This window comes from Scyliorhinus torazame, chromosome 1, assembly GCF_047496885.1.
Source record: "Scyliorhinus torazame isolate Kashiwa2021f chromosome 1, sScyTor2.1, whole genome shotgun sequence".
Classification (NCBI taxonomy): Eukaryota; Metazoa; Chordata; class Chondrichthyes; order Carcharhiniformes; family Scyliorhinidae; genus Scyliorhinus; species Scyliorhinus torazame.
In genome coordinates this window covers 376,374,269-376,387,229 of record NC_092707.1, presented here as the reverse complement: position 1 = coordinate 376,387,229, position 12,961 = coordinate 376,374,269, and the positions used below count along the sequence as shown (strand labels likewise).

At 44.7% G+C, this 12,961-nt stretch overlaps 1 protein-coding gene across 2 annotated transcripts in view; it reads right to left on the bottom strand.

Moving 5' to 3' along the window:
• The window catches only part of LOC140426663 (alpha-actinin-2-like), a 165,317-nt gene that overhangs the window by 84,419 nt on the left and 67,937 nt on the right, over positions 1-12,961 (bottom strand). For both annotated transcript variants that reach the window (XM_072511754.1, XM_072511752.1), the window contains exons 2-7: positions 12,543-12,657; positions 10,005-10,124; positions 8,835-8,921; positions 7,808-7,895; positions 5,502-5,580; positions 2,683-2,764 (exon numbers count right to left, since the gene is read on the bottom strand). In XM_072511754.1, coding sequence (XP_072367855.1) covers positions 2,683-2,764; positions 5,502-5,580; positions 7,808-7,895; positions 8,835-8,921; positions 10,005-10,124; positions 12,543-12,657 — 571 coding nt within the window. The remainder of the gene's footprint in view (positions 1-2,682; positions 2,765-5,501; positions 5,581-7,807; positions 7,896-8,834; positions 8,922-10,004; positions 10,125-12,542; positions 12,658-12,961) is intronic.

Here is a 12,961-nt window from a genome sequence, read left to right as displayed (position 1 = left end):
GGGAGATGTAGAAGCTGAAAATCAGAAGGTTGAAGTTTAACAAAGGTCTGGGGCCCATAGGTTTTGACCTCGCCTTCCGTGCACCTGCAAACGCATGGTAGTAACAAGACACAAGTAATAACAGCCCTTTTGTCGGGTCTTGCTGCATCTACAATGACTGTTTAGAAAGAAAATTGTTACTTTTTACCAATAAGACTAGTCAACTGTAACTTATTTTGGACAAGAGGGGCCCGGGTAAATCAAGTGGTCATTCGTTTAATTTCAAGCGCACAATGAACAAAAGCAGATAATTCACATCCAGCTGATTCGTGCATGGTTCTGTACCAGCCATTGCTCACTGGATAGTTGTATACTCACCAGTGAGAAGGAGAATGCTTCACAGCACGACAAGCTGCTACGAGGATGCTGGTATTTGTTTGTCTACTGCCTCAGTTAAGTACATCAGCTCAACAACAGGCATGCACTTCTCCAACAACAAATCATTATCCATTATGATAAGGCAGACGAGGACTGTGTAACACGGGGGTCACCACCAGCTTTTGCACAGGGTTTTAGGGCAAGGGACATTATTGCAAGAAAGAATACAAATAATTTGGATCCATTTATCAAGCAGCCTGCAACATTCCCTTTTATCATCCCATATTCCAGCATTAAAGGAGCAGGAAGACCACAAATATTGCTCCTCTGTGGATTTTTGGGGCCAGTGTTTTTTAAAAAAAAAAAGTGTTTTCACTGCCTCTTTTACAACCGCAGAAAGCACTTAGCATTGTCGAAGTGGTCAGCAGCTGTCAATCAGAACAAGAATGCTTATGTAAACATTGCGATTATGATCAATTGATGGTATTTCAGATGCATTCAAGTGTGAAGGGAAAGATAAATAAAATAACCTCCAGCCTGCTGTGTTTAAACCATTAAGCTGTCAATCAAAGGCTAGTGAAAGATCCAGCACTGTGAAATTGAATGAGCTCTGAGCATTTCAAAGGATCTCAGGGGATTTCAAGGCTTTTCAAGTATTAAGGGTTTTCAAGAAAGGCTCAGACACTTCAAAAAGCAGCAGTTTTAAATGTATAGGGTTGAGGGAGCGGATGGGAGGAAAGGGAGAGTACTCCTGGCTGAATTTCAATGAATTGTCTGATCTGTTCATTTGTTCATCAGCTGTCAGGGAGAGCAGTTCAGATGAGAAGGCCACTTCAAAGTTAGAACAAGTGAGACAAGGATGATGATTCTGAACAGAAGGCTGCTCGAGGTGACCACGTCAATCGTGATCTTCAGGTTACCAAGTGCTGGAAGGTACAGTCCAGACATGGGACCCTATCTCATAGGAGGAGCGGTGTCAACCCCTCATCCACAGTCCGAACTCACCCAACTCCCAGGACCTTGGGGGACCCTTCCACTGAAGCTTGACAGTGGCATAGGGGCACCTGAGCAATGAGTTAACCTCCTTGACCCCCCTCGGGGTCCTGCGTGTCAGGTTTGGGTGCCACTGCCAGGGTTTCAGTGCCATGGTGCCAGGGGGCAGTGCACTGTTGCCCATGCCAGAAGGTGGGACCCGAAGGGGGGGGCCTAAATGCGGGGGATGTTTGAGAGAGAGGTTGTGTGGGTCTCGGATCACCCTCATGCATGCGTGGTATGGGGGAGTGACCTATTTCCAGAGTGGGGGGGGGGGTTGGTTGCAGTGGGGATAGATGCGCCTCCTTGATGAGGGGTTGGGGGGTGGGGGAGTCAACATTTGCATTTTGGGGGGAGGTGGGCTGGGGGGAGGTGGGTTTGTCAATGGCTGCTGGAATCGGGACATTCATTCAAAATGGCAGCCCAAGACCAGTAAGTGCAGGAAACCGGGGTGTTTGCAGATATAGAACATACAGTGCAGAAGGAGGCCATTCGGCCCATCGGGTCTGCACTGACCCACTTAAACCCTCACTTCCACCCTATCCTCATAACCCAATAATCCCTCCTAACCTTTTTGGACACCAAGCGCAATTTAGCATGGTCAATCCACCCAACCTGCACGTCTTTGGACTGTGGGAGGAAACCGGAGCACCCAGAGGAAACCCACGCAGACACAGGGAAAACGTGCAGACTCCACACAGGCAGTGACCCAGAGGGGAATCTAACCAGGGACCCTGGCGCTGTGAAGCCACAATGCTATCCACTGTTCTACCGCGCTGCGTAATTCTGCATCGTAAAGATGTGAGAATATCATCTCGGCAACCCTCCTCACGCCAGCGGGACATAGTTCTGATTTTTCGCTGGTGGGAGCACTTAAGTTTCTGAAACAGAGAGGCCTGTCCAGTTTCTCTCAATCTACTGGTAGCACCAATCTTAAAGAAAGATCAGTGAGCGGAAGTTGGAATGGCAACTGAAAGTGTGCAAGTTTGGATGTGGAGGGTTAAGAGGCTGTTTGCAAGTATCGCAGAGTCAAACGAGTACTCTTGCTCCTCCTGGCTCCACAGCAACGTTTTGAGATTTTTAAAAAAAAGTATCTTTTGCTGATGGCTCAAATTGGCCGTTGAAGACTCGTAAATGGATCAGGTCCACCACCCGCTCCACTCATTGATGACCAATTTCCCAAAGAGAAATCAGGCACAATGAGGTCCAATCTCTACTCCAATGTTTAGATTGTCATTCTGATTTCCAGTTACATTGGGAATTTCAGGATTTCCGTACTGAAATACATATTACCTTCTGCATCCAGCATCTTAGGAATATCCAGTTCTTTTTCTGCAACCTCCAAGGCAAGGTTCAGGTTGTAAAGGGCATCGTCCTATATGTGGAAGACAATCTTGTTACTCAACAATTTGAACTTCGGCAACAAATTACTTGGCCACTCGATTGGCAAGTGGATCAAAAAATTGCAATTCTAGCCAAGTGCAACATTTGCAAACCACAACCGTCAGCTTTGGTTAGTGACCAATTAAATAATGCTGCCGATATAAGAAACTGTATGGACAGTCACAGCTTGCTTAAGCTAGGCATCATGTAATTTTGCTGATAGGCGAATATGTTATTGAGAACAAGAGGTCGCTGTTGTAAAAAACATCTGAGACTGTGTACAGTTATATACCCAAGGTGTAAACTTGAATTTTCTTTTCTGTATGATATTCTCAAAGAGATTCAACAGAAACCATGATTTCTTGCAGTAGACTATTCTCCCTCTCAAGTTAACAAAAGGCTATTTCAACGGAGCACCAGAAACAAGTGCAGAAATTAACCATAATGGAGAATGAATGAACTCTGGGTACATGTGCAGCATTACCTGTACAATCCTCTTACTGGCTGCTTCTGTCAGCAGTCTTATTCAGCCAACTATAAACCACAAGAGTACCACCAAGCAATGAAGCATTCTATTTGTGATTGGATATAGCTCACATACGTCATAAATGCTAAAACAGAGGTGTGATGGGGTAGTAGTTTATTCGCCACGGACATCAATGGCAAGTTAAAGCAGAAGGTGCAAAACAGGTAGCTGATTCACAATCACCAACTTTACACTATTGCCCGAAGTTAAAACCTACCCCAGTAGCTTTCCCAGTAGACTGCTTTTGCAACATGCAACAACACTAAAGAATGTTTTTACAATAAGGCAGGTGTATGTTAAATACCTCTTGCAGCATGTCATACTCAATCAGATCAGGTCTGTGTCTGTGAATGAAGGCATTAAATGCTCATCCATTTTTCCAGCTACATGCATAGGCAACACCGAACCAGCCACAATGAGGCAGCAGGGTAGATCAAAAACCATGCATTGAGAGAGAAGAAATAGGATAGTAACATGTCTGATGTGATAAATGAAAATAATTAGAGACAATTGATCAGCAAGATAGTATGAAAAATAGACAGAAGTGCGTCAGTTTTGTTAACTATGACAATGACATCTACCTTCCAACTTAACTTGTACACATGGTTGACTGTAGATTCATTCCAAATTGTAGTAAACAGGTTATTTGTGTGGTCGGGATGTGAAGTAAATGTTTGCAAGCATATCTCAGTGTCCCAATCTGGACTTGTATTGTCCAGTAGTGCATGGTTGCTCTGCTTACTGTACCCCTGGGCTCTACAAAAAGGCAGCAATTTTGATTATAGCCTAAAGGTCCTTTCTGATTTAATTATACTGAGGCCTTTTAAGGCAAAAATGTGTGCAAATTCAAGTGTGGCCCTGAAATGCCCTTCTAACACAGGAACTGATGATCTACTTGAGACCCCTTCTACTGGTAAATGGTTGGAGCAATAAACAAGACAGATTGAGGAGTAAAATAGTTCTGCTAATTGGTGACGATAAACTCATCGGGCCACTTTTAAGTAGCCTATTTACCAAACTCGGATATGCTCTCAAAGAGCAGAGAGTTTGGTATATAGAATTATTTTGACCAGGTTTGGTTTTCCTAATATCCCTGCACGAGTTCTCAAAGTGGACAGGCTGGGAGATGCAGACGCCATTAAGAACTTCCTGTTCTATGTCCATACTAATTTACTACCAAGCACTTCCAAAGCATAAGGGTACATTTTACAGAAAATGCATCAGTACAAAGATGTTCAGATTAGGTGGATTGGCCATGCTAAAATTGCCCCTGAGTATCCAAAGATCTGTTAGGTAGGTAGGGTTATGGGGATAGGGTAGGGGAGTGGGCCTAGGTAGGATGTTCTTTCAGAGGGTTGGTGCAGAATGGCCTCCTTCTGAATTGTAGGGAATCAATGAAGATAAATGTCTCCAAATGTTAATTTTAAAACCATTACAGATTATAAACCGTATGTATCCTGTTGTATAAAATGACAAAAAAAAAAGAACCTGCAAATTCTGGAAATACAAAACATAAATGGAAGATGCTGAATAATGCTAAGGGTCTGCTGGCATCATAAAAGGAAAAAAACAGGTTTCTTGTTTTGGAAACAACCCTTTGTCAGAACCAACACTGTCGAAACCTGCTTCTTCTCTTTACAGATGCTATACACTTCCAGAATTTTTGCTTGCTTGTGTATGCAATTCTAATTCAGTTTGAACCTTCTTTCCCATTACATCTGCCCACTGCACGGACGCCCATGGTTAGCTGACCCAAGCAACCTGCCAACTGACTGCAAAGACCACTAACTACAATGTGCACCACTTATTGTGATATTATGCAGGAGGAAGTAGGAAGGGGAGAATCACAAAACACCAGGAAGTAACGGCAGATACCACCAGCAGGAATATTACATTGGGAAAATCTGCAGAAGTGGCAGTGGCAGGTGTTTGTTGTCACATTTCAAACAGTGATATTATCATCAATGCCAATGGATTAATACAATGGGATGTGGGGACATAAATATAGTTTACAATCAAGCAAATACGCAGAGCACTCAAGTCTTATTTTTTAAGAAACCTTGGAAATCAGGTTGAGCTGGCTACGTGTAGTGTTCAGAGCCATCCAACTTAGTTAATGCAGGCCACCTCTTCCTGCAGAGCCATGCAACAAAAGCAAGGAGCACATGCTGCACATCAGCATGCTGTCAATCAGACAAATTACCTTTTGTAGCTTGGAGTAGTCAATAAGGTCAGGTCGATGTCTGTGGATGAGCGCGCAGAGTGCAAGGCCATCTTTCCAGCTTTACAATGAGAGGAGTAAACAAAAATTTTAATGTAAATTATAGCACCTTGTTTCAATCAAACTCTTGTTTCACCCTACAAAGAGAATTTCCTCACCAAAGTGGATGAGCACCAGGATACACAGATGTGCTAACCTTTTTAAATATGTTAAACCATCCTTATTACTTCCCTATTAGCTCACTGAAATAATGAGAATATATTCATTAATTCTCAATTACACTTTCAAAACAAATTAAAATTAATATCCATTTAAAAAAATATACAAACATTTTGTTTCTGCTGTGAAACTATTAAACCTCAAATTGGGAGATAAATAAGATTGAACAATTAGGGATGGGCAATAAATGCTGCCCTCGCCAATGACGCCCACATCCCATGAATGAATTTAAAAAAACACCAAGATGGTTATTTCATTAATTCTGAGGACGATCAGTCCACGTAACTTCTCCTTTTTCAGAAGGTCAAATACGGTCTTGCCTGTTTATTGGTTCTGATCCATATTGCAGAGGCAATTCCCAACATGTCAAAGTAAGAAAAGCAACTTTCAAAATGGGTACAGAAAAGTTAAAAAGACCACCAGCTTTTACAAGATTTTTTTCAAATCTATTAATGCATGTTAGGATAAAGGGAGTTAGGCTTACTGTATTTAAATTATATTTCTATGATTAGAAAAATTACATTCATCAACAAACTGATTGTGTGAATATTAGCCCCTAATTAGAAGTATATGTACAACAATCTCCTTCCAACAATTGGGCTTAACCTCTTTTCCTCGGAGCTGACTCGATGGGCTGAGTGGCCTAATTCATCTCCTATGTCTTATGGTCTCATGGGGGAGAGGGAGCAAAATGAGGCTAACTCGCATACCGGCAGTCTCACATCTAGAAGGAAGCATACGCAAAGGAGCACTAAGTGCAGGAGAAAGATCTTTCAGTTATGCAGTTATGGTGGCTGTTGGTGAGTGATAGGCGAGTTCAGCCATTTTGAAGATGGGTTTTTAAAAAAATATTTACTTAAAATGAAAGAAAGGGTGGCAAATAACAAATCTGCGCAGGTATTATGAGTATTCTATAGTATTATGACTTCGATGGGGGTCCATTTGAAAAGGGGTCCTTCAACCAAAAAGGTTTGGGAGAACCACTGAATTAGAAGATGCTGTTTGCATGTGAGGCAAAAGGAAAAGGCTGAATCATTGTTGATGTTTGCAGCAGGAGATAATTCATCGCCGATATGACAGGAGGTCACTACCTCTGAACCGGAAGCTCCTGGTTCGAGTCCCACACTGGGACTTTAGGGCCAAGGAAGGTGCGTCCAAAATGTTACCAAACAGGCTGAGCATTAACTGGCAAAATCCTTCCAACACATGCCAATGGCTGGCAGTAAGAGTGGGTGAGACTCCTGGTCAGCCTGCTTGATGCAGAGTGGCCCCTCCTCAAGCTACAAGCAAGTCTCTGGCGGCAGGCTAGCAACCTGTTCCAGGAAAAAAACCTTGCCACGGGAACAGATGAAAGTCCGTCTTGTGCACCCCTAGGTGCGAGAAGGGAAACAGGCAATCCCCATTATGATGCAATTGACATGGACCCCACTACATTTCAGATTCAAACAAAGGCCTGACTCCGATGAAATGAAATGAAATGAAAACCGCTTATTGTCACAAGTAGGCTTCAAATGAAGTTACTGTGAAAAGCCCCTAGTCGCCACATTCCGGCGCCTGTTCGGGGAGGCTGGTACGGGAATCGAACCGTGCTGCTGGCCTGCCTTGGTCTGCTTTCAAAGCCAGCGATTTAGTCCTGTGCTAAATAGCCCCCTCCAAACTCAAATTTTCAAACTTAAATCCAGCACTATGAGTGGATTTTATTGCCCTTTCCCATGGCGAGTTGTGTGTGGGTGCGTTTAATCAGGTGGGAAAGGGTGGTGGCTGGGAAACTCCCACCTTCCCACCTCTACCCTGATTAAGCCTGCGGTGGATCCAATGATGATCTGTGGTCTCGCAGGGGTCTCGTACTGACAGTAATTACTGCCTCTCCACCTCTAATTAGCTGCCAAATCTTGGGTGGGTCAGGACTTCCGACCCAGGATCCTTGATCGTAGGGAAAGCATGCCGCAGTCCAGTTAAGTGCCTGAATAGCAGCGCACAATTCAACGTGCACGTTTCTGGCACGCACTACATTAAACTTAACACTTATTTCTCTTGCAAATTATTTCTACATTTAAGCCTTAACTTGCCTTGTATGGAAGTTCTGCACATTTACATTCTTATAGGGAGCAGTCTTTCTCTGGCACCAAAGCAGCAAGCCTTCCTTGGCGGATGTTTCTGTGAGAAAAAAAAAATCAGCCTTTTCACATGTACTCATTATCAGGGAAAAATGGACATTCAATAAGATGATTAGAAAGTATTTTTAAAAATGTTATGGTGCTCCCTTCGAGACTTGGCATCTGCTTCCCTGTCCAATTCCTTTTGACAAAATGTCTTTGGGATGCAAATTCAAATTTATATGGTAAAATATGCATCCTAAGACTTGTTTAGTGGAGGACAATAAATTGACTGTCGTTATGCTCATGAAGTCAGTGGAAAACAAATATTGGGCAGAATGTACAATGGGTGGACAATCCACCTTCACCACACTTACACCCTCAGCAAAGTTGAAAGCTCTTGTGAATCCCCATGAAGCCTCAAGGTTAGAACTAGAGCACAACCAAGGGAACTTCTACACACCACATTAAAAACAGATATAGCTGAAGGGCACATGCAATTATTGTGGGGATCTTTGGAGTGGGGTGGGGGGTGGAATTTGTCTCTAGTAGTGGCGCAAAACTGGCAGTATTGCATCAGCCGCCAGTTATATATGTAGCACCTGATGTTCAGTTATGCCAACAACGTATCGTTGATGGGGTGCTGCTCATTTGACCCCACCGCCCAAGAAGATATTCAACCTCTGGGAATCCCACAAGAACTTTGAAATCTGATAGATACAAATCTATATCTGCTAATGTTTCCAGCACCACAACAGGTTCCCCAGGAAACCTTGAATGGGTTGCACTGAAAATGAAAATCGCTTATTGTCACAAGTAGGCTTCAACGAAGTTATTGTGAAAAGCCCCTAGTCGCCATATTCCGCCGCCTGTTCGGGGAGGCTGGTACGGGAATTGAACCGTGCTGCTGGCCTGCTTGGTCTGCTTTAAAAGCCAGCGATTTAGCCCAGTGTGCTAAACCAGCCCCACTGGATTGCAATTAGAAGCTTACTTCACTTACCTTCCACAGATATGTCATGGATTGCAAAACGGAGGATGATGGTCCAAATCATACCCAAAGTCATCTTCAAATTCCCATCTACTATTTCTACAATAGAGAAAATTAAAGTACGACAGTCAAGCAGCCGTGTGAGAGCAATAAACCTGTACGTCAAAAAAAGTCCTACTAGGGCGGCAGTGGTTAGCACTGCTGCCTCACAGAGCCGAGGACCCAGTTTCGATCCTGGCCCCTGGTCACTGTGTGTGGAGTTTGCACATTCTCCTCATGTCTGCGTGGATCTCACCCCCATAACCCAAAAAGAGGTGCAGGGTAGGCGATTGGCCACACTAAATTCCCCCTTAAAAAATGTTTTAAAATTTTTTTTAAATGTCCCACTAAACAACTGTTGGTCTTCATTCAGACTCAGAATGCTCGTCACAATTGTTCATCGTCGAGTTTGAATGTCAAGACTGTGAAGTATCTCAACTGTCACTGTATAACACCCCAGCAATCAGAATAAAAGGACAAGTTTATTGGATAAACATATGGATGATAATGGTATAGTGTAGGTTAGATGACTTTTGTTTCGGTGCAACATCGTGGGCCGAAGGGCCTGTACTGCGCTGTATTGTTCTCTGTTCTATGTTCTATAAGTATGGAATAAATATACTTTGATGACAAACTCAACAGGTCCAGACAGTCCGGCAACATGAAAGGTCACATAGCTGGCTTGTGCACATGATCTGAGTGCGGCACGTTCAACACAGGCATTGTTCGACAAATTTGAATTGCACCCAAAAACAAGTGAGAAGATGGTGAAGTATTGGCACAGCGGCTGGTCCCAGTCAGTGTGAAGTCTGAACAAAATTGGCTTTGGGTGTTATTGCGATGCTGTCGGCAAGATGTGGGCACCAAACTGGCTTGGCGTCAGTAAGGGCAGATTTGACACTGAACCAGCTGGTAGACATTGGTCTAGGAAGGGAGGCGACTCAATCCCACGGTTGGGTAGGTGAGGGTGGTGCGGGGGAGGGATGCCTTGTACCTGCCAGAAAAAGGTAGTTATTTTGTGGACCAATGATTGAAGACAAATTTCCTGGGCCTTTTATCTGAGCAGCCTCACGGCTGCTTCATTTATCATTCAAGCCTCTAGTGTTACTTTTTGCCATGCATAAATCTTTCCAATTAAATTACCTTCAGCACCAATTGATACAAGCTTCACTCCTTTGCTGGAAATATAATCCAATGCTTTGTTAACATTTGCAATTTTATGGAAACGCATCTTGCCTTGGTCTGGCTTTGGGAGTCGTTCACCTGGAGAGAAAAAGAAAAGTATTTAAAAATTTTAACTCGTGAGCACATGAACCTCTCTCTTTTTCCTGTTTCTCCTATTCGCACAATTCCTTCATTGGTGAAATGGGACACCGTATTCAGAAAGTGAATGAAGATGGTGCTAGTAAGGTGTCGCTTGTTAAAGCTCAGGAGCGAAACTTTAAAGAAAACTGGATTACACAAAACGTTCAGTGAATCAAATCACTGAACAAAACAAAATTCAGAATTTTGTATGGAAACATGAATGATGGCAGATGTGTGAAGATTGTTCTGTGGAAGGAATACAACGGAGAGGATGATCTAAAGTCTGGTCACCATAGTATGGGAAGGATATGATTGCACTGCAGAAATATATACTTTTTAAAATTTAGAGTATCAAATTTTTTTTCCCAATTGAGCAATTTAGAATGGCCAACCCTGCACATCTTTGCACGCAGACACAGGGAGAATGTGCAAACTTCACACAGACAGTGACCCAGGGCCAGGATCGAACCCAGGTCCTCAGCTCCGTAGGCAGCAGTGCTAACCATTGCGCCACCGTGCAGCCCCCTGCACTGTAGAAATGATTTACCAGGGTGCTGCCTGGGCTGGAGGTTCTGAGCTATGAGGAGAGGGTGGATAGGCTGGGGCTGCTTTCTTTGGAGCAGTGAAGTTTGATAGAGGTGCATCAAATTAAAATTATGAGGGGCAGAGGCAGGGTGGATAGGAAAGCACTTTTTCCATTAATAGAGGAGACAATAACTAAAGGGCATATAACTAAGATAAGATGTAGAAGGCCAAGAGGGGAATTGCGGAGAAACCTTTGCACCCAGAGGGTGGTGGGAGTTTGGAACTCACTATCTGAAAGGGTGGTCGAGTCAGAAACGCTTTTAACATTTGAAAAATATTTAGTTATTCGCGTGTGCTGCCATAACCTCCAGGGTCAAGGGTCAAGCGCTGGGAAATGGGACTAGTGAAGTCAGATCTTTGTTGGCCGGTGTGGACAGGATGGGCCGAATGGCCGCCTTCTGTGCTGTAAATGTCTTTGAATTTCAAAGATATTGGGCGGGATGTCGGAGAATCAGTGTGGGGGGCGGCGTGAATCCCACCCCGCTGCTCCGACGCAGGCTGCCGAATTCTCCGGCAGCGGTTTTCGGGCGGGGGCTGTTGGCAGCGCCCCCCCCCCCCCCCCGGCATTCTCCGGGCCCCAATGGTTCGAGCGGCCCCCCCATTTCCGGCCAGTCCCGCCAGCGTGAAATTGACAAGGTTCATACCGGCGGGACCTGGCTTGGAGGGCGGTTAGCGGGGTACTCGGGGGTGCGCGGGGGGATCCGGCCCGGGGGGGCCCCTCACGGTGGCCTGGCCCACGATCGGGGCCCACCGATCTGCGGGCGGACCTGTGCCGTGGGGGCACTCTTTCCCTCCGTGCCGGCCTCTGTAGGGCTCCGCCATGGCCGGCGTGGAGAAGAAACCCCCCTATGCATGCGCTGGAAACACGCCAACGGTTCTGCGCATGCGCCAACTCGCGCCGGCCAGCGGAGTCTCTTCGACGCCGGTTGCCGTGACGCCAACCCCTCCAGCGCTGGCCTAGCCCCCGGAAGTGCGGAGGATTTGCACCTTCGGGACGGCCCGATGCCGGAGTGGTTCACGCCGCTCTTTGGCACCAGTACGGGCCACCCCGCCGATTCCGGGAGAATCCCGGCCATGGTTGGACTATATAATATGTAGCCAGGTGCAAAAACTGAACATAGTTAGCTACAGTTTGATTGAAACATTAAGAAAATGACAAGGAAAAATAGCTCCAAGAATCTGGCTCAATCAACTCAAAGAAGAGGTGCTGGCACAAAGTACAGTGAAGCCTCAACTACAAACAATCAGACCTGAAGTAGAAAGAACTGCACAACTTCATCTAATGGGAGAGCAGACACAAGACAATTATTGCTGTCAACACAAAGGATAGGGAGTGCTGCTTGGGGGGTGCAGGGGGGGGGGGGAATTGTTCCAGCACAAAAGGAGGACTATTTCTCCCGTCCACGCCTCTACTGAAGTCACCACGTTTTGCTGTCTTTGAACTGCAGCAATATTTCGGATCTCCTTCAAGAGACCATGGCTGTTTAACTGCAGAAGGCATCAAGGATAAAACTGATTTGATTGGATGTTCAGTGGGAGTCATTCTAAAGGGTCGAAGAACTGGAAACTTGGCTGGTTATTTGCCTCCCTAGCCTAAGGAAATGGAGATTGATTATAATAACGCTGCGGTCCACTTGGTCAAGATGAACGATCAATGACAGAACCTTCAATCCTCTGATTTATATCATCTGGCACCACATGAGAGAGAGTTCACTTTTTAATCAAGCCACATCAAAAAGGCTAGCTGGCCCCTTTTGTCCTTTTTGAAAACAAGTGCTTGACTCAACTCACCTGAAATGACTTCCAAAAGAAGCATAAGCTTAAGGCCATTTCGGAAGTCATCTTCGATGTTTTCAATTTGCGTACCAGCTTTCCGCAAATGTGAATTGCACCAAGCCGTAAAAGTCTGAAATCCAAAAAATATTCATTAGTCTCTGACTGGTCTTTTGTTTCAAAACAATCATAGAATTTATGGGATTATGGGGAATGAGCCTGGGGTTGAGTGGCCCCCTACCCCTCTGCTGGAAACACACAAAATGTAGCCCACTCAGGGTGTTAATTTTTTTCTTCTCTAATAAGGCTCTTATTCCAGCCTGGATATGATTTTGAGTGTACAGGGCACTCTCCAAGACATCACCCAAGCATTGACGTCTCCAGTTTAATTTCACAGTGTTTATTTACATGCTACTTCACACAGCCTCAAGCTCTAT